The sequence below is a fragment of the Cyprinus carpio genome, unplaced genomic scaffold (assembly GCF_018340385.1).
Source record: "Cyprinus carpio isolate SPL01 unplaced genomic scaffold, ASM1834038v1 S000006625, whole genome shotgun sequence".
NCBI lineage: Eukaryota > Metazoa > Chordata > Actinopteri > Cypriniformes > Cyprinidae > Cyprinus > Cyprinus carpio.
In genome coordinates, this window is record NW_024879257.1 from 86,165 (window position 1) to 105,406 (window position 19,242).

General features: G+C 34.9%; 1 protein-coding gene and 1 pseudogene across 7 annotated transcripts in view; both read right to left on the minus strand.

Moving 5' to 3' along the window:
• The window catches only part of LOC109092272 (ral guanine nucleotide dissociation stimulator-like 1), a 17,369-nt gene extending 5,130 nt beyond the window's left edge, over nt 1–12,239 (minus strand). Inside the window, exons 1-10 of one of the 7 annotated variants that reach the window (XM_042755005.1) lie at nt 12,004–12,239; nt 11,370–11,437; nt 9,888–10,081; nt 4,612–4,901; nt 3,060–3,104; nt 2,645–2,814; nt 2,405–2,559; nt 2,074–2,322; nt 891–994; nt 686–770 (exon numbers count right to left, since the gene is read on the minus strand). In XM_042755005.1, coding sequence (XP_042610939.1) covers nt 686–770; nt 891–994; nt 2,074–2,322; nt 2,405–2,559; nt 2,645–2,814; nt 3,060–3,104; nt 4,612–4,901; nt 9,888–10,058 — 1,269 coding nt within the window. In that variant the 5' untranslated portion in view covers nt 10,059–10,081; nt 11,370–11,437; nt 12,004–12,239. Of the gene's footprint in view, nt 1–685; nt 771–890; nt 995–2,073; nt 2,323–2,404; nt 2,560–2,644; nt 2,815–3,059; nt 3,105–4,611; nt 4,902–7,503; nt 7,829–9,887; nt 10,086–11,369; nt 11,584–12,003 lie in introns of those variants that run through there. The other 6 variants (XM_042755001.1, XM_042755006.1, XM_042755002.1 and 3 more) reach the window with 6 other exon arrangements.
• Nucleotides 12,240–12,907: 668 nt separating this feature from the next.
• Nucleotides 12,908–18,464, minus strand: LOC109091987 (annotated as a pseudogene).
• Between the last annotated feature and the right edge of the window lie 778 nt (nt 18,465–19,242).

Genomic DNA, 19,242 nt, shown 5'->3' on the forward strand with positions numbered 1-19,242 from the left:
AAGAAAAAATGCCACAATTCAAGATAAGTACAATTACTTAATAGAGCATGATAAAGATTGAGGTCAAAGAGGAGTGGGATAGATTATTAAAAGCCAGCACAGATAACAACAATGAATGTTTTGTTGTTATACACTGAACACTGCAGAACATTATGGGATGTTGTGCCTCCATAATGGTTTCTTTGCCAACAAGATAACTCTGCATTAACCTCATATTCAATTTGCTCTACTGATTTACTCTTTGCATGTGAGCTAGAGTGAAAAACGGGATGGAAAATATTGAATGTTGCCTGGTAGCATCTTTAAAGATAGTAAAAGGGCATAAAAGCAGCCAGTATGAGATGATGTCATTTTCTTATCAGAGATTCAACACTGCTATCAGCTCTAACACATGATGTTAAATCATTAGAGGGATTTGTTTGCACATTGGCGGCCAAATATTGATGGAAGTTTTTTTTCCATTTTATTTTTTTTAAGAAATTTGTATTTTTACATTGATCAAACGTGACAGTAAAAACATTTATAATGTTCTTATGATTAAAATGTTTCAGATAAATTGCTTTTATTTTGAACTTTGTTAATCAAAGAATCCATTTCATAACATCTACCAAATTACCTTTTTAAATATATTCAAATAGACATTTTACAATGTTACTATTTTACTGTATTTTTCTGTGAAACTTACCTCTACAAGAATATCTCGATTGACCAGCACACAGTTCTCATCAGGAAATGTGTCGCAGAGGTGATCAAAGGCAGCCAAACTCTCCCTGAAATTACCCCATTTATCCATTTAAATGTAATACTATGTGTTGTGCAAATTTAATATGCGCACTAAACATTGCACTACAGGTTTAGCAACTATTCGTGTAAGGATCAGAAGACACTACCTGCTGATTGCCGCCCAAGTTTTCTTTAGCCGGTAAACAGCATTAGACTGAAGAGCAGATAAGATGGCTCTTAGAGAGGAGAAGTTTCTCAACTGATGGCACTCCTGTAACATAAATGATAATAAAAAGAACAAATCAGCTTAAAATAATACTAAAAATAGTAATCTTTTTTAATATTTTTGGATCAAATATGCACCAACACAGAGTAATGATCGCTTTAAATGTCAGTATCATTAAAAATTAAAGTGGTTAGATTTTAACTCGTCAACAGCCTAACTATCTTAACTTGCTCAGCAAATTTGTTCTGAAAACTTGAGGAGAGCGTTTCCTCATAATGTCTATTATAGAGCTCCTTGTGGCCGTGCTGAGAACTGCACAAGTCAGTGTTGCCACATCAACTGGGCTACTTTAACCCTGGCTACGTTTACATGTACAATTTTTGGTTCAATCTGACTGAATTAATTCCGATTTATTAATCTGAATGTAGTATTTACATGAACGCTAAATAAAGTGATCGGGTTATTGTTTATAGTTTCAAATTGTTATAGTCGGTTTTTTTTTTTTTTTTTATATTGGAAAAATGTAGTTTTTTAGTTTTTGAATGTTTTAACATATTTACTACTCTGTTACTCTTTTTCTTTTTTTTTTTAACAGAAGAATTTCTGACACGGTTTCTCTTTTTGTTTTTAAACCGCTGTGTGCCGTGCTGCTCATATTTATCACGTGGTAAAAATGCCCCTCCCCATGCCCAAAACATGCACTCTCAATCGTATTAGAAAAGCAATAAACCACCCCCCTTCAATCCTATCGAAACTTCATTCCGATCGATTAGGGTGTTTACATGAAGGCTTTTCAGTCCGATTAAGCCATCAATCCAATTACAAATGGATTATTTGGTTGCATGTAACCGTATCCACTGTTGCCTTGGGTTGAAGCGACCCCAATAACGTGATATTTAGCCCCTAAAAAGCTTATTTTACCAGGGGAACCCTGCCAAAAAAGGTGTATTTTATCCCCCGGGACACAATTTTTATCGGGGGACCACCCCTCGAAACGCGATTGGGCTAGTTTTGGGTAGCAATTGGGCAGGTTTTGTTGTGAAAGCCTGGCAACCCTGTCACAAGTGCATCTGTCACATTTCAGACTTCATACTTGCCTAGTATGTTTCAGTTCTTATACGCACCTGAGCCACAGAGATCCACTTCTCAATAATCTTTGCCCTATGTGTAGGGGCGCTGCGAGTGCAGGATGGGGAACCGGAAGGGGATGTGGAAGGAGGGCACAGCAGAGAGGTTATAACGCAGTTAGTGACGGCATTGAACTGGGCAATGGTGGCACGGACTGTAGGCGCTAGATTTCGATTCTCTTTCTTGTCCCTTTGAGACCAAATGCAGCCAAGGCAGTGAAATGGAACCACTTTGACAAAGAGCTCCTGAGAAAGAAACATAAGCAGAGGAATAAAAGTAGGTCTTGAAAATAAAAACTAGCCTCAGTATGTACACCTTGACACCTACAGCATCTAATAACGTGAGCTGCTCAGCAATGTCTCGTGCAGGGAAGGCCAGTACATCCCCCGTCTCTTCTATGTCCTGTCTGTCCGTGGCGTCTTCAGTTGCCTGATTCTCTACAGCAGTTGTGCTGGTTTCTGCTGATGCATCTGTGTGCCCGTCTGTTGAGTCATAAGAAGTTGTTTAGCATTGATTTTTTTTGGTGTGTGCACATTAAATTTAAATTAGCTATATTTTTAGACTTGCCTTCCGTCTGAAATTTTTTTAGAAGTGCATCGGCTTGATGAACCAGACGTCTGAAACAGAGGCGATGACGCAGATGGATACAGAGCAGAAGAAGAGCCTGGTGACCTGGAGAATCCCGAAGGTCCTCTTGATACTCGTCTAACCATAGCCGGATCAGACGAGGCAGAGAACTGCACACACACACACACACACTTTGTCAGCATTCTTTCAGACTAATTAACGCAGCTCTGAGAATTTGAATGAATAATCAAGATGAGTAACCAGTTAACTTTACTAATAATAGATAATGATTGCACTGGACAACCAGTTTCAATTTAAGGTTCATTATTGAACAACATTTGATCCCAGAATATACCAACTGATAAGTCAGAATCAAATATTCCAAGACATTCCTAAACACATGGATTCAACTCACCTTCTAACGCAGACACTGTTGTCCAGATTGGTGACCATGTCCTCTCTACAGAGACAAATAAGTCAGTCTAAAGTTAATATTCCTAAAACTCTTCCAAAAGAAGCTTTAGGATTATAAACACAAACAATTTCTGACACAAATGTGTCACAAGTGCTCTTTCAAGGTCTATTACCTTTATTTATGTTTCAACAAAACACAAAGGACTCTCATGGTTCAACAAAAGCACCTCTGACGTGAGACAAGTCAAGTGAAACCTGTTTTACAATGTAAGGTGTCCTCCTCCATTCCACTGCGTCATTGATTTGTATTGTGTGATAATGGAATGTCACAAATCCACAATAATCAAAGGTGCATCTGGGAAATACTCTGCCTCATACTGAATTTAGTAATTTGGGCTTCCCCCTTCATTTGATTATTCACAGTCCCTGAGCCTTGTAGAATGTATACTGTGTAAATTACCTCATATATAAATACATGAGGGACAGTTGTGTCTGAAATGGAAGTCAGTCAATGACTTTATGAAAGTACCTCCAAAGGAAACTGACAGGCCTGCAATGCACATAACGTCATGTCTAACGTGCAAAGACATTCAAAATTTGACATTTTTATTCCTTCTACCAACAGTTAAGGCACAGGTTTGTAGTATATCACCAGATGAGGGTATGATGGAGAGTTATGAAAACATTAAATTCGGAGGTACCTTGATGTCATCCTTCCTCCATTCAGGTTTTGGAAACAGCCCATATGGGTTATAACTCTCACTGACGCACAATAAGTTAGCTACAGTTTTTATATCAAGCAACATGGGACCTAAATTTTGGTTAATTCCGCCTAGAATTATATGGTATTTGATGGAACAAATGTGGAATAATATTTTATGGTTCTTATTGGAGCATGACAGCCCTAACTGCTGTTCACTTTTACTGTACAAAAAAAAAAACTATTTTTGATTTTCATATGAAAAAATGAATTATTGTTTGGGTAGACTATACCTATAATATATATATATATATATATATATATATCATAAAAAAATATAGTCAAATGTTTATGAAAATGTGCTTTAGGCTCACCAAGGCTGCATTTATTTGATCAAAGGTTCAGTTTATTAAATAATATTGTGAAGTTTTACAATTTTATTTTGATGTTTTCTATGTTAATACATTTTAAAATATAATTTATTACTTTAATGCAAAGCTGAATTTTCAGCATCATTACTGCAGTATTTAGTGTCTTATGATCCTTCAGGAATCATTCTAATATGCTGATTTGGTGCTTAATATTTTTGTGGAAACATTACTTTTTTTCAGAATTCTCTGATGAACAGAACGTTCATAATAACAAAATGTATTAGCTATAACTCTTTTGTAAAATTTTCTTAATAAATGTCTTTACTGACACTTTTGATCAATTTTAAGTGTCCTTGCTGAATACTGATTAGGTTAGGGTTTTTAATCATAATGGCACCAGACATTAATGTACATGTTAGTTCAATGTCCCTATAATCCTCTGAGACAGCAATTATACTCTTTAAATGAGCATTTGTGCTAACCTTTGAAACAGGAGTTCCATGAGAGCATTTGTGCAGGTAAAGGCTCTGTAGGTGGAGAGGAAGATTTGCATGTAGTCTGGGTCAGGGCACTCCGGGTTCACCAATTCTGTGACAAGACGCTCCAGAGTGGCTGCTTTTAGCCTGCGGACCTTCTGTGTGCGGTACTGCATGAAGCCGAAGGCAGAAGAGTTCTCAGCGGCATCAGGTGGGGGCTGGATGGGTTCTCTGTGAAGAGTGATGCCATAAATGGCCCCGTCTTCCACCTCCTCTCCCCACTCCTGCACCGGGTCCTGCACAAACAGATCATCAGACTATACACCTTGAACCTAATATTAAGCTTGATATGATGCCTACTGCAACGCTAATAAACAAACACAGTGTCATCAAAAAGATTCTAATTTGCAGTCCTGATACTGCAGCATTTATTTTAGAAAAGACACTGACCTAAAATTTCACCTGTCCAGGAAGAAATATACAAAACAGGAGCTCTTTGGAAAATACAGGCAAATAGTTATCCAAATTACTAGTCAGGAGGAGTGAATACATTTTATCTTCACCAGGCTGAGAAGACAATACATTGTACATAACATTTTCTTTTTTAGCAGATGCTTTTGCTTTTTCAACAAAATCTTGTACAATATAGAGTTGTTATTACAAGTTATAAGCAAATACACCAAACATTTTTACAGTATTAAAAATAATACCACCACTGTTTAATGATGCGCACACAAGAAGGCCATTTTCATTTTAAGGAAAGAAGAGAAATCATTTAACGTGTTTCATGGTGGCAAACCATAACTAGTTGACAGCAAAAATACTCAGTACTTTCTTTATAAAAATCCTCTTTGGTGGTAAATGAAGCCATGATTATTTGCATAGCAAATACCATATCCCACAATGAATAACGAATGTGGGCGAATAAAAAAAAAACCCTGATGATTTTAAACAAAGACAGACTGTGTAACACACTGGAGTAAATTAAGTCCAGTGTTTTCTCTTCCAGGCACAACACGGTTGTTGTTGTTGACTAATTCAGATGTGACCAATATTAGATGAGCTCATAACAACTGGCTTTAGGACATATTAGCATAATGGTGTCATCTGTCACGGATTCTTGAGACACAGGATGACCAACGATTTATATGCCATTAGTAAAAAAAATTGAAACTGAAATCAATCATAGAATTCAACTAGAATGTTTCAACACCACATTAATTTGATTTTTTTAATAATAAAAATGTGTATTAGCTATAAAATCACCTATCCTCAGAACATAACTTCAAAACATCAACCGAACTGATTTTATATTATGATATTATAGGGTAGGTGTAGGGAGGGCTTTTGTCCCAATAAGGTGGCATCCATTTAATAATTTTAATTAAAATTAAAATTTACACTCAATAAGTTGTTACTGCACACTGTTTTATAATGTATAACAATGCTGCGGTGCAGATAATTGTCACTATTTACAATAAGTAATTAGCAGAATATCCTGCTATTTTAACATATAAATAGAATCTAATTTTAACATATAAATAGATCACTAAAAAACACTGCTATTTTCACTTAGTGTAATTAGCATCTATTGTTCCCCCCACCCCCGCGCATACAGCACCCCAACCTAAAACATCTTGCCGTGCCCGTCATAATATACAGTATTTGAATATACAGCTGTTTTAAACTGTAATAACTGTAAATACTGTATTCTTGATCCTTAAGTACAAAAGACTTCTTTGAACATAAAAACCTACTGACCCCTAAACTTTTAAACAATAGTGTATATTAACTAAGAAAGATACATTGTTTCATATATATATATATATATATATATATATATATATATATATATATATATAACACTTCTAATATGTCCTGACAAAGGGAAGAGGTGAATATTAAAAATTAGACCTTAAATGTGACATGTAGGATATTGTTATCGATTTTTGTATATAATTTAATCATTTTTGATAGGATTTACAACTATGTCAACCATCAACCATCATGTCTCCATCACATAAATGTATTTTATTTATTTATTCAGATAATTTCCCTTATTTAAAGCGGGACCTATTAGCATAGCAACCCCAGAAAATATGCTGCTGTATGGAATACACGTGTGACATGTGAAATATGTAAGCTGTCAAGTCAATCACTGCTGCGCCCTGTTTTGTTCTAAGCCTGAAGTATCACTGCTCTGTGCCAAAAGCTCAATGAACATACATAATATGCAAACCACACAGGTTGTGGAAAAGGTTGTGCTTCTAAGTAAATCAAGTGCAGTCTATTCCTCTAACAAATCTACTGCTGCGAAAATCACAAGTGCATTCTTTCCAGAAACTCCAGTCAAGCAAAACAGAGAGCTTTCCAAGCCAAAGCCCTGTGTCTCCTCTAAAACCATGCCATGGAACAAAACACAGGGAATGATTGGGGGAGGGAAAGCTGAAACTATCACAGGTCAAATGTGAAACAGGACACTGTAAATATCTACAGGTGGGTCTGAGAACAAACACAGAATCAGCTCTATTGTGAGACTCCTGACTCGAGGGAAGAGTGCACCACACCCTCCCCTCAGCACGCATTACATGTAACACCTCTGGTCAGCAGCTGATTAAACGCTTTCCTAAAGCCAATATCACGACTAATTGTAAACCCATTGAGTTTTTTGTGACAGTACTGGGATATCCGAAAAAGAAAGAACAGCAAATAATGCATTTTATCTGGTATTAAAATGAAGAGAAACAATTAACACCGTACGCCGCGCGACACACTGTAAAAGTTACAACAAATTGCGATTGCAAAGTCAATTTTTCTTTAGTCATTCTAACCTGTAAAATAACATTAAACAAAATTAATGTCCTTTATTGAAATAGCTTAATTAAACACGCGACTTACCATAGTGAACTCCCATTTTCCCATGTTTTCAGCTCTCTATTTCCTCAGCCGTCTGATCAAGCAGTGTAATAATTAAGACTTTCCATTAGCGCAGCAAAACACGTTGTAAACTATATTCCTTGGAGCTGCTAGAAATGAATAACTTTGCGAAGTCAGGTTTAATTAAAAACTCCAGTGACGATAAAGTCAACTTACTGTACATTTCATACAGTACTAGCTTTATTGTCATCAAATATAAAGTGGTCGAAAGGGAAATGAAATCGATTATCTTTCTGATTATATCTGTGTTTTGGCTGTCGATGTAGCACACAGCGCACCTGTCAAGCGCTTTAAACTGCAGTGGGTTGGTCTCTATACGTATAAAATTACGTCTAGTATGACGTACGGGGCGCGCTCATTAATATTAATTAGAAAGTTCGGCGCCTCATCGTACTATGTTGAAGGCTTGATTTATGAATATTAATTACGTTGCGTGATACGCCTACTTCGCATTGCTGAATTAATATTCATAATCTAAGCCTTAGGCATAGTAGGATTCATAATGTCAAGTGTGAAAGTATGGAAATCCACATTACTTCATTTTAAATTGAAAATTAAGATTATGATTGAAATACTTTATTTTACCATGTAATTTCCTGGTATGAGAATTTGGGCAAAGTACAAGACTAGACACTGAACTAAATGTATACACAATTAAAACAGCATCTAATTTATAAACAACTCATTCAAACATACAATTGATCATTTACATTTTTTCTCTTTGTTAGTTATAAAGCAGTCCAAACGTCTAAGACTAAGTGAAATACTTTCATTTAGCAAGCAACACAGTTTTTATATGATCAGTTTAACAATCAAAGGAAGTAAAGGAAATCTGACTGTTTGTCCAAATGTATTTCCATGTCTTTTTTTTTTTTAATTAGTGCCTATCATGCAAAATAATGCGGAATCTTAAATATTTCATTATTAGTTTCACATCATGATCTTTCATTGTTTATGTCAAGGTTTAAATCACATTGTACTGATCCACTGGCAAATAAAGTGCAGCCCATTTAATCCAGGAAAAGTACAAATGACTCAGACGCCACTATGCAGACCCTTCAATGAATAATGGTGAAAATTGTATGAAATGCCTATTTACAAAGCCCCATACACAACACACACCCACACACTCTGAATGATACAATCAGCGGTTTGTTGGTTTCTGGGTATAGTTCATTAAGGTCTTTCTGTTCTCTCTGACGTAGATCTGTGAATGTGCAATGGCATCCAAGCAGGCCACCCCACGCTCACTGAGACACTACAACATAACAATAGGTGACGCACACTACAGAGCTGATTTATGAGAGACCACGATCATCACGATAAAAAGTATTTAAGCATATCCATAACAATACCACTCATTACTAAGACAGAGGTCACATGCTGATGTGTGTGCAGTCTTAAGCATATCCATAACAATACCACTCATTACTAAGACAGAGGTCAGTTTTTGTTGTGTGTAGAATAGCTTAAAAAATGTACATGCCTGCTATGTTAAAACATTTTTCATTATTGATGTGCTTAGTAACATTCTTGTCAGGTAATACCTATGCTAGTAGATACATTTTAAACATTTAAACAATTTTTTAACCACGCGGGTGTAATGTGACACCTAAACCACCTTTTCCTTTTAGTTTTATTTATGAAAACATACACTTACGCTCAGATTTTTGGGGGGTCAGTAAGATTTTAATTAATGATTAATTTTTAAAGACATTTATTTGATCAAAATAGAGTAAAACAGTAATAATTATAAATATTATTACAATTTAAAATAATTGTTTTCTATGTAAATTTGTTATAAATTAGAAATTTTCAGCAGCCATTAGTCTTCAGTGTCACATGATCTTTCAGAGATCTTTCTTATATGTTGATTTGCTCAAGAAACATTTCTTATTATTATCAGTGTTACAAACAGTTGTGCTGCTTACTATTTTTGTGGAAACAGTGATACATTTGATCAAGATTAACTTAAATCTTTTGTAACATTATAAATGCTTCACAGTCACTTTTGATCAATTTAATGTCTTCTTGCTTAATAAAGGTATTCATTTCTTAAAAAAATTAAATCATAAAGTTTTTAAAAAAGTTTTTGAACGTTGTGTAAATTCAACAAAAGTGGATGCATGAATTAACTTATGCAATCAACAAATATCTGAGGAACATCAGAGGTTTAGAAGGGATAATGCAACTTTTTGCTGCTTTTACACTCTTGTTCTGTCCAAGCTCAATTCTAGCTAGCTCTGGATCCTTATACAGCTTATTTGTCAGCTGCTTTGCATTAAAGAGCATACTAAATGAATAAATGCAAATATAATTGTCAACAGATCATCATCAACACTGACCTCACTGCATTCCTCAAGGTTCCAGCAGATGGAACTCCTGAGCCAAACGCCGGGCTCCTCGTCCATCTGCACATCCACATGATGCCCAGTCTGGCACAGCAGATGCCTTATTCGTCCAATCGTGCTCGCAGACCCTCTCTCTCCACCAGACACCACCAGAGAGGACCTCATCCTCCACCCAAATTATACACCAGCTTCCTCCAAGAGCAGAAGAGTTTCATGTCAGGAATGTGACATAGACCCAGATGATAAAAGTGAAAAGAAATTCGTGCTCTGCATTTATTCCCATCCAAAGTGCACAACACACAGCAGTGTGAACACACAAACACACGGAGCAGGGGGCACCATTTATGCTGCGGTGCCCCCGGGCGCAGTTGGGGGTTCGGTGCCTTGCTCAAGGGCACCTCAGTCGTGGTATTGCCGGCCAGAGACTCGAACCCACAACCTTAGAGTTAGGAGTCAAACTCTCTAACCATTAGGCCATGACTTCCCCATGTTATGAATGTTATTTGGCTAACCAATAGTTAAATAACTATAACAAATAAATCAATACATACACAAACACTTATTTCTTATTCATTTTATGATGTAACATTGATTTTTTACAAATTTTAATTAAAAAAAACAGTAAATTTAAGTAAAATTAAGGTAATTCAGCAAAATTACCTGTAATAAATCTAGGAAGTCGACTTCCTAGGAGAGACTGTACTCAAAACGTTTTTATTCTTAAAGTTTAATTTAATTTTATTCCTCCAAGATCAGCAGACACATGTCAGTCATATTATAAAACTTTAATGTGCATTCAGCAGTGTTATTTTGTATCACTGAGATACTATTGTAAATTTTATTAATATTTTGATGATTTTATTTTTGTTTTGATTTTTATATTTTCCATTTAATTTTTAAGTTTTTTGTAACTTTGTTGTGCATTTGTCTGATTTTTAGTACTTTTTATTTTTATATATAGGTCTATTTGGTTTTTTATTAATTTTATTTTAGTTTTAGTTATTTTAGTACAACAATTTAAATAAAATATAATAAGAAATGTTACCCTGGCAAGTTCAACTATAGATAAAATATAAAGGTTTTTTTTATGTTTTATTTTATTTCATTTAACATTTTATTTAAAGTAATTTCTTTGACTATAAACTAAAGGAGAATAGGGATTAAGACTGAGGAAATAACACTGCAAAGGTTTTATCTCTCTAATCTTGTATGTCAGATCTTAAGGTTTCTAAGTTTTTAGTATTAAGCAGTTTTATTTTATTTTATAATTTATTGTAGACTAACAGCATTATGTAGATAAATGCACCATATAACTGTAAAGTAGTTGTCCTAATATCTTTTCTTTATATAAATAATATATCATATAATATTGGATATTGTTAACATTCATATATGTAAACAGAATTAATTGTTTGGAATTTGAGAGACTTTATAAAGCAGCATGAACTTTAGTGAAACACAGAATGAGCTACTCACTGTTGATGATGCTCCTTATCCAGTGTCTGTTCGTAGTGGATCAGCTCCTAAAAATCCATGTTTGGACTCTGCTAAAACCAGGAGAGGGGATGCCATGACCTTCCAGAATGATCCTTCATGATCTGATGCAGAAAACTGAACACTGTCTGATGTCTTTAGCATCTAAACTCTAGTAACCCTGCATTTCTCTTCCGTCCATCTGATTCTGTCCATGCTGACAAACACACACAATAATCTGTTTGTTACACAAACTAATGGGCTTTCAGTTCTGTTTATTCCACTCAGTGCACTTTTGTTGAATATAATTAGCAGTGATAGAACAGCTCATTGTTCTTGTGTGTTTGTCTGTAAGAACAGTGAATAAACTGGTAAAACGGCACAATGTGAAGCATATAAAACGATTAATAAATGAAATACCAAAAACACAAGGGAAGTAAAAGACGGGTGATTACTCCAAAAGAGAATTTGTTAGACATTTGGTGTTTTTATTAAATTTTTTAGAATTTTCTCTGGGGAAGTATTAATAATAATTGACAAAACATTGTCTTATGCCCATCAAATATTTGCCCGAGTGATAGCAGAAACCCTGAAACCCTTTAAATAGCGTTACATTTCAAACACACGCAGACCTCACCGTAGTAAACAAAGAAACAGGCCTCCTTTTTCAGATTTCCAATCCATATCGCCTCCTCCTTTTAACTTATTTTCGAACACAGGAGCGCGTCCTAATACCAAAACGCACTTGTTTTTAAATTTGGCAAAGAATTTGGTAAAACTTTGACGCTCATACGAAGTAAAATCCTGCGGTTGTTGTGCCTGCACGTGAACCTCGCCCGGTGCCAGACTGCACAGGTAAGATGTTATGAAATAGCAGAGAAAATGTCAGAGTTGCTCATTAAGTGTATGATTCAGACTATTACAAAAACAATGTATTCATATACTGAATCACAACCATGGGGATGGCGCTGAGATATTTCTTATTGACAAGAACTCAAAAACTCATGAATATGTGACAATTATAAATGACCTCATTACAGTAACTAGCCTGTGATTCCTCTGCAACGTTTTATATATTATGTAATCTTATTGATTTACTTACTTATTTATGGTAGAGAGAACAGAAAACCAACTGACTTACAGCCAAATCAGAAATAAACTCTTTTCTCAGCAGTGATTTCAGTTCTTAATAAATAGCTGCATTTACAGTTGTGATTCATTAATGTTGATAAGCCAGAAACAGAGACACAATGGGGATGATAAAACCATGGCATGGACAGAAAGGACCATAGGTTATAACTATATTATCTCTAAGTGCATGTTTCAGTGCTAATGTCAGCTATGCCTTATGAAACACACACACACACACACACCCTCTCTCACACGCTCTGTGTACAGCTCAGCCGTTTACACTATTATCTGCTTCAGTGCCTTAAGAGTCTTATATAACAAGGTCAGGAAGGGTAAATGATATAGACAGTGAACCTGTACAAGGGAATGTCATTCTGCATAACATGCTACAAGAAAATTAATGATAATAATCCCATTCGAACGCACCTGTTATCTTCAACAGGTGTCACATACATTTATTGGAATCAAACTACATCAGGTCAATAATTCATTTATTTTCTTAAGCATGAATGTGCAGACATATGGAATGGAGATAAAGCTTCCAGGAAATGTGTTGTTATGGCTGATCATGTCTTCCTTTGACTGGATCAGATCAGAGTTGGCCTTTCCTCTTTTTGATGCGAGTCTTCCTCCTGGTGTTTTTTTCAATGATTGACTGCGACTGGTGCTTGAGTGTCACACGGTTGGTGACATCACCGTCATCAACGCCGCTGTCCTCCTCATCTGTTGACAGAAAAGATGTGTTACCTTTCTCTGTTAAACCTATCAGTTCTGTTATTGTTTCTTATATGTATGGATCAACAGCAATCACACATGAAGTTGATCTGACTCCTAACATCTTAACAAATCCACCAACACTGTGTACACCAGGAGGGTGAGCTTCTAAGTACCATACAGTGTACAGACAGAAGAAAGTACTAGATCAAAAGAGCACAGGTGAACATCTTGATAAGAGGGAGCTTTTGAACTGTGAACCAGAGCAAAAACACATGGCCATGCCTGCTCAAGAACTTTCCAGGTTCACAAACCAGTGATCACTGGTGCAAATAAGAGCGTCTAAGATAAAGAAACAGCATTGAAACAAGCTTAAAACGCAAACAGTCTGTTAAGTTTGTAGAGGTATGTAATCTTTGTATACGTGTTGGTTTTATATGGTTTTAAAAATCTTTTATACAATTTTCAACAAAAAGTTTAAATTTATGTGTTGTAACCATCAAATAAAAACTAACATATTTTCCTTACTCTTTGAATACATGTGATCTTAAATATTTTTAAAAGTATTTTTTTTTTATTTATTAATAGTAAAAATCAATAAATAAGGTTTTCTTTTTTCTTATATTGAGTATATTGAGTATATCGACTTCACCCCCCCTCCCCCCCCCAAAAAAATGTACATTTTCATTCAGAATCATATGAGATGTACTGAAATCCATTCCATATGCTTTGGTAAATCCTAGTTTATGAAATTACATGAAAAGACAAAATTATGAGTTAAAAAAATCAGTTGAAACTACAAAATAAAAAAAATAAAAAAACACAATTATAACATATACAGTTGAAATTATGACAAAAAGTAAAAATTGCCTTAAGTTATATGTCAAAAAGTAGAAATTATGACAAGCCAAAATTATGAGATAAAAATCATAGCTATGGCAAAATGTTGAAATTATGATATAAAGTCGCGTCTATGACAAAAGTCAACATATAATATTTTCAACAATTTATCTATATAATTTATCTTTATATTGATCTGTTTTTTGTCTTTTTTATCTTATAATTACTTAGTATTTCATAATTTAGATTTTTTTTATGTCACATTTATGACTTTTTATTTCATTATGATTCACCAAAGCATGATTTTTTTTTCTTATGTGTCTGAAATGGGATGCCATGGATATATGAGGTAGTGTCTCACCATCAAAAAAGTCCTGTTTCTGGGTCTCGGGCAGCTGAATGCGAGTGTTGTTCTGTGGTAGTTTCCCTGCTATTCTGGCATGGAACTGCAGGGGAGATTAAAAATCAACAGTACAGGTTATTTTATAGATTGCAAAAAATAAAATATGCCATATATTCCTATAGTAAACAAAACCGTTAAAGTAACATAATAATTATGTTTCACCAGTGACACATCTTCAACAAGCCAAAATATAAGTACACCAACGTGATTAGTTAGTGTTCCTCACCTCTTCTTCCTCCATCTCCTTCATGATGGTTGCCAGATCTTTGTCCTGTAGTTCCTCCTTTAGCAGCTTCAGTTTCTGGTCAGCCTCAGACATCAGCAGCAGCATGTGTTCTTCTGAATCTAAAGGCAGCTGTAGTGATGGATCCTTCATCTGCCAAAAACCATGGAAAATACTTTATGTATATATGTAACCCACAAATCACAAACCACAGAAAAACATCTATGGTCGCTTTTTAATGATAATTCTAATACATTACACCTCTCAATTTTGGGGGCAGATTTCTTTTTTTTTTTTTTAATTTTAAATAAATTAAGACTTTAATTACACAAGGATACATTAAAATGATCAAAAGTGAAACAAAATATTATATACAAACACATAAACAAATTCTGTGCTTTTAAATTTTCTATTCATCAAATAATAACTGTTTTTAACTCTGATAATAAGAAAAGGTTTTTGAGCACCAAATCAACATATTAGAATGATTTCTAAAGGATCGTGTGACACTGAAGACTAAAGTAGTGGCTGCTGAAAATTTAGCTTTGTGTGACAGGAATAAATTACATTTTTAAATATATTAAAATAGAAAATGGTTATTTTAAATTACACATATATATCTAACAATATTATTGTTTTACTGTGTTTTTGATCTAAAAATGCAGCCGTTGTGGGCATAAGAGACCTTCAAAAACATTTAAAAAATCTTACCAACCCAAAACATTTGAATGGTAGTGTACATACCAGTATGATGTACTAATAAACATACTGTAACATTTAGAAGTCCTATACCAGAATTAAAATACATTCGTTAAACTGCAACTGTATATAGTATTACTACTCATAACAGAGTACTTAAATGTACTTTCGCTAACAGCCTGTTTCTATTTAAGGGTCGGAGAGGGTGGAAAAGGTCAAATAAATTACAAATAAATGAAACTGTTATTGATGTAAGAAACCTTGACTAACATTATAAATGGACCTCAGGGAAGAAAATCAAGTTTACAAAGAAGTTATGACCCGTTTAAGTTCTAGGAAACTCTTAGAAACCTTCTATTAAAAGGTGTGGTTTGTAGAGCATGTTTATCGTATTTGACAGAATTCATTAGTACCAGGGGTATGGGCTGTAGTTTGTCACTGAGCTGCTGCACTCCTGCTTTGACAGTGTTTAGTGTATGTGTGAGTCTCTCCAGGCCTTCTTTAGCTGCATCACGGTGCTGCTGCTCCTGCTGCAGGTCATGCTCACAGTCCTGCAGCATCTGTCGGACACTGAACAATCAAAAAGACAATTAGAGAGCTAACCAATCACAATAAAGTTATTATATCATGCCACTGAGAAAACGTAATGCTTAGAGACCAGGTCACAATAACAGAGCGTGTCAGGTGATACTGCAGTATTCATACAACATACACAATGTCTGCTCTCACCCATTGAGAATTCAGTTTCTCGTGAGTATTTTACATCCTGATACTGAGTATGTGACATATTCCTCTCTTCCTTCAGTTCAAGCAGGCATTCTCTCATTTTCGGCCTTCATCTTCTCCAAATGTTCCTGTGTCTCTCCCCTGAGAGATAAAACCTGTCCACTATTTCCTGTTATAAGAGATATCATGAATAAACATTGCTCAACACAAGAACTTCTTACTTGAACATAAAGAATCTATATACATAAAAAATGAGTACTCTTTATGGGTTTAATCCTGTAAAGTCTGTCTTATAAAATAATAATAATAATAAAAAAATAGAAGTTTATTAAAGCTTTAGACAAAATATTAAATAAGTTTGTTGATGTGTTTTTGCTGTGTATCATATTTGATACATCAGGCTGTTATGGCTCACAGTATGATATAGTGAGAATATGGAGGTCATATTTAAGGAGGAAAAACTCCTCAGTTTTATTTAGAGGCAATTTAGTGCATTCCTGATACTTAGCTCGTAATGTACAGTAAATCCATGAGATCTTTATAACAGTACTACTAACATAAAAAGATATAAATATTAGCTTTCAGTCAATTTCTCCCAGTGATATGTCTTAGTAAGAGGTTATTCAAATGCTTAGTTTTATGATGAAAGCTCTTTAGTTTTAAAGCGTAATGCAATACAAGCCTGATGGGTCATATTTGTTACTCACATTTTAACATGATTTTTCTAAAAAAAAAAAAAAATAAAAAAAAAAAAAATAAGTGCTGTATGGAAGTTAACCTAAGTTGCATCCATCCGGTAAGTGTTCATTGTAAAATATTACTATAAATATAATAAAAGTTTTGATCATGTTGATAAGTTTGTATATCAAAAGTGCTACAGTAGGGGTTAATGCTGTCTGCCCTCACCTGTGAGTCTGTGACTCCAGTGGCCTCTTTGACGTGCTGGAAAGCTTCCTCAAAAGTAGAGATGGATTCTTCTTCTTTCTCCTACTGTGGGTGGGAGTGCGCGGGGCCTCACTGCTCAGCTCATCAGGGTTCATGGACACCCACTGGGGCTGGATGTGTCAGATGGAAGGGGGAATAAAGGAGAGACAGTTGGTTAAACTTGAGAAAAACAATCTAAGAGACTTACTTTTAGCCAAACGGAGAATGCAGAAATAAATGTTGATAAAGATATAAACTTGTAAGTATTTAAAAGTCTATTTTACCCAGTATTTGGCTTGTGAGCTTAGCAACATGCTATCACCCAAGCCCTATTTAAATCAATTGCTGTGCACTTCACATGAGAAGTGCTTTTGAGTGTAAAACATATTTTTATGTTATTAGAGTATTGCATTGCTAGTTGTATTATAGTTGCTGTAGATATAATTGCAATGCTCACTCTTCTCTTCATCCTCTCTGACTGAGCCATCCTCTCCTCTGCCTGCTTTTTGTAGTGGGAGAGGATTTTTCTCTCTCTTTCTCTGCGCTCTCTGTACACCTGCTCCTCCTGAATCTGCAGCTCAGCCTGAAAACACACACATACATTACAATCAGCCATCATATTTTGATGACCTTTACTTTGGCATACTAACTATATGCTTTATTATCTCATTAAATTTTTCAATTATTCGTTTAAATGCTTAAATGCTTTACCTTGGATGCATCCTTGAACAGGAGAACGTTGTTGTTCATGACCTGTAGGTCTCTGAGCACTTGTGTCTGCCAATAGACCTCTGTCCGCCATCTTGTCCAGCTGAGGTTGAAATTTAAGACTCTCTTCCTGAAGAAACAGAAACACAGTATAATTAGAAATGTCCATTAGAAACGTCAATGGGAATGGTAAGATATTTTGCAAGTCTCTTATGCTAACCAAGGCTGCATTATTTGATCAAAAGTAACAGTAAAAAACAGTCAATGATATTGGTAACCATATTTAAATAATTGCATAAATAATTGGTTTCTTTTTTCCCATTACCTGTATGAGGTATCATGCTTTTACACACAACATTTGTGGGTTTATTGTGCCGTGTGTTTAGCTGCTCTGATACCTGTAGGTGCTCCTTCAGCTTGCGGTATCCTTGCGTTATGTGCACTGCTTCATGGTATTTCAGCTGTGATTTCTCCAAACTGTTTTCCAGAATGCGCAGTTTCTATACAACAGGTACACAATAATATCTTGGACAAATATTTTTTTTAAGGTTTCATCAACGTTCAAAAATAATTTTTTTTTTTTACCCTTTTCCTCCTCTCCTTTCTGGGTGTCAGGCAGAGGGCTACTGTTCTGTGGCTTCATTATGAGGAGCTTCAAGTCCTCTAAATGCTGCCTCTGTGTCTGAGAGGTGTGTTTCAGAGCATTCTGCTTCTTCATTTTATCACACACCTGTTTTCTCCAGCCCCGTCTGAGCTGCCTGCACAACAAAGATCTCTGTCAATAGTGAGGAGAGTCTAAAAACAACTTTTCTGGATCACAAATATATGCAGGTGATTATAACTATGAGCTATGTATCTAATTTTTTTTTTGTTATTTATATATTTTTTTTTTATTTGTAGTAAATAACTGGAATAGATACAGTGTACAAAACATTCAATGTATATGTTTTTATTTTTTATTTCACTTTTTATTTGTAGCAAGAAAAGGTACTGTCCGAAAACATTCAGGTATTTTTTTCAGAAATATTCCACATATCTGTAATTTTGATTTTTTTAAAAGTACTTATTGAATCATCATCCACACATTGATTTCTGTAAAGAAATGTCTCAACCAAAAATGAAAATGTGCTTAAAATGTACTTTACCTTCAGGCAATCCAAGATAGAAATTTAGCATTAACAGTACATCACTCGCTCAACCAGTGAATGGGTGCCGTCAGAATGAGAGTTGCCATCATTCACAAGTAATCAACATGACTCCAGTCCATCAGTTACACCTAAAGCTGTGTGTTTGAAAGAAACAAATTTATCATTAAGGTATTTTACATTTAAACTGTCACATCTGGCCAAAATATGAGTCCATAATCCATAATAACTCCAGTGAAAAAGTCTTATCACATCAACATCTGCCAACACCTGCTTTGGAATGTTTTTTTCTTTTTCTTAATTTTTATTTTCTTTTAAATGGTGCTTGATCTTTGAATATCTTTCTTTCCTGATTCAGACGAC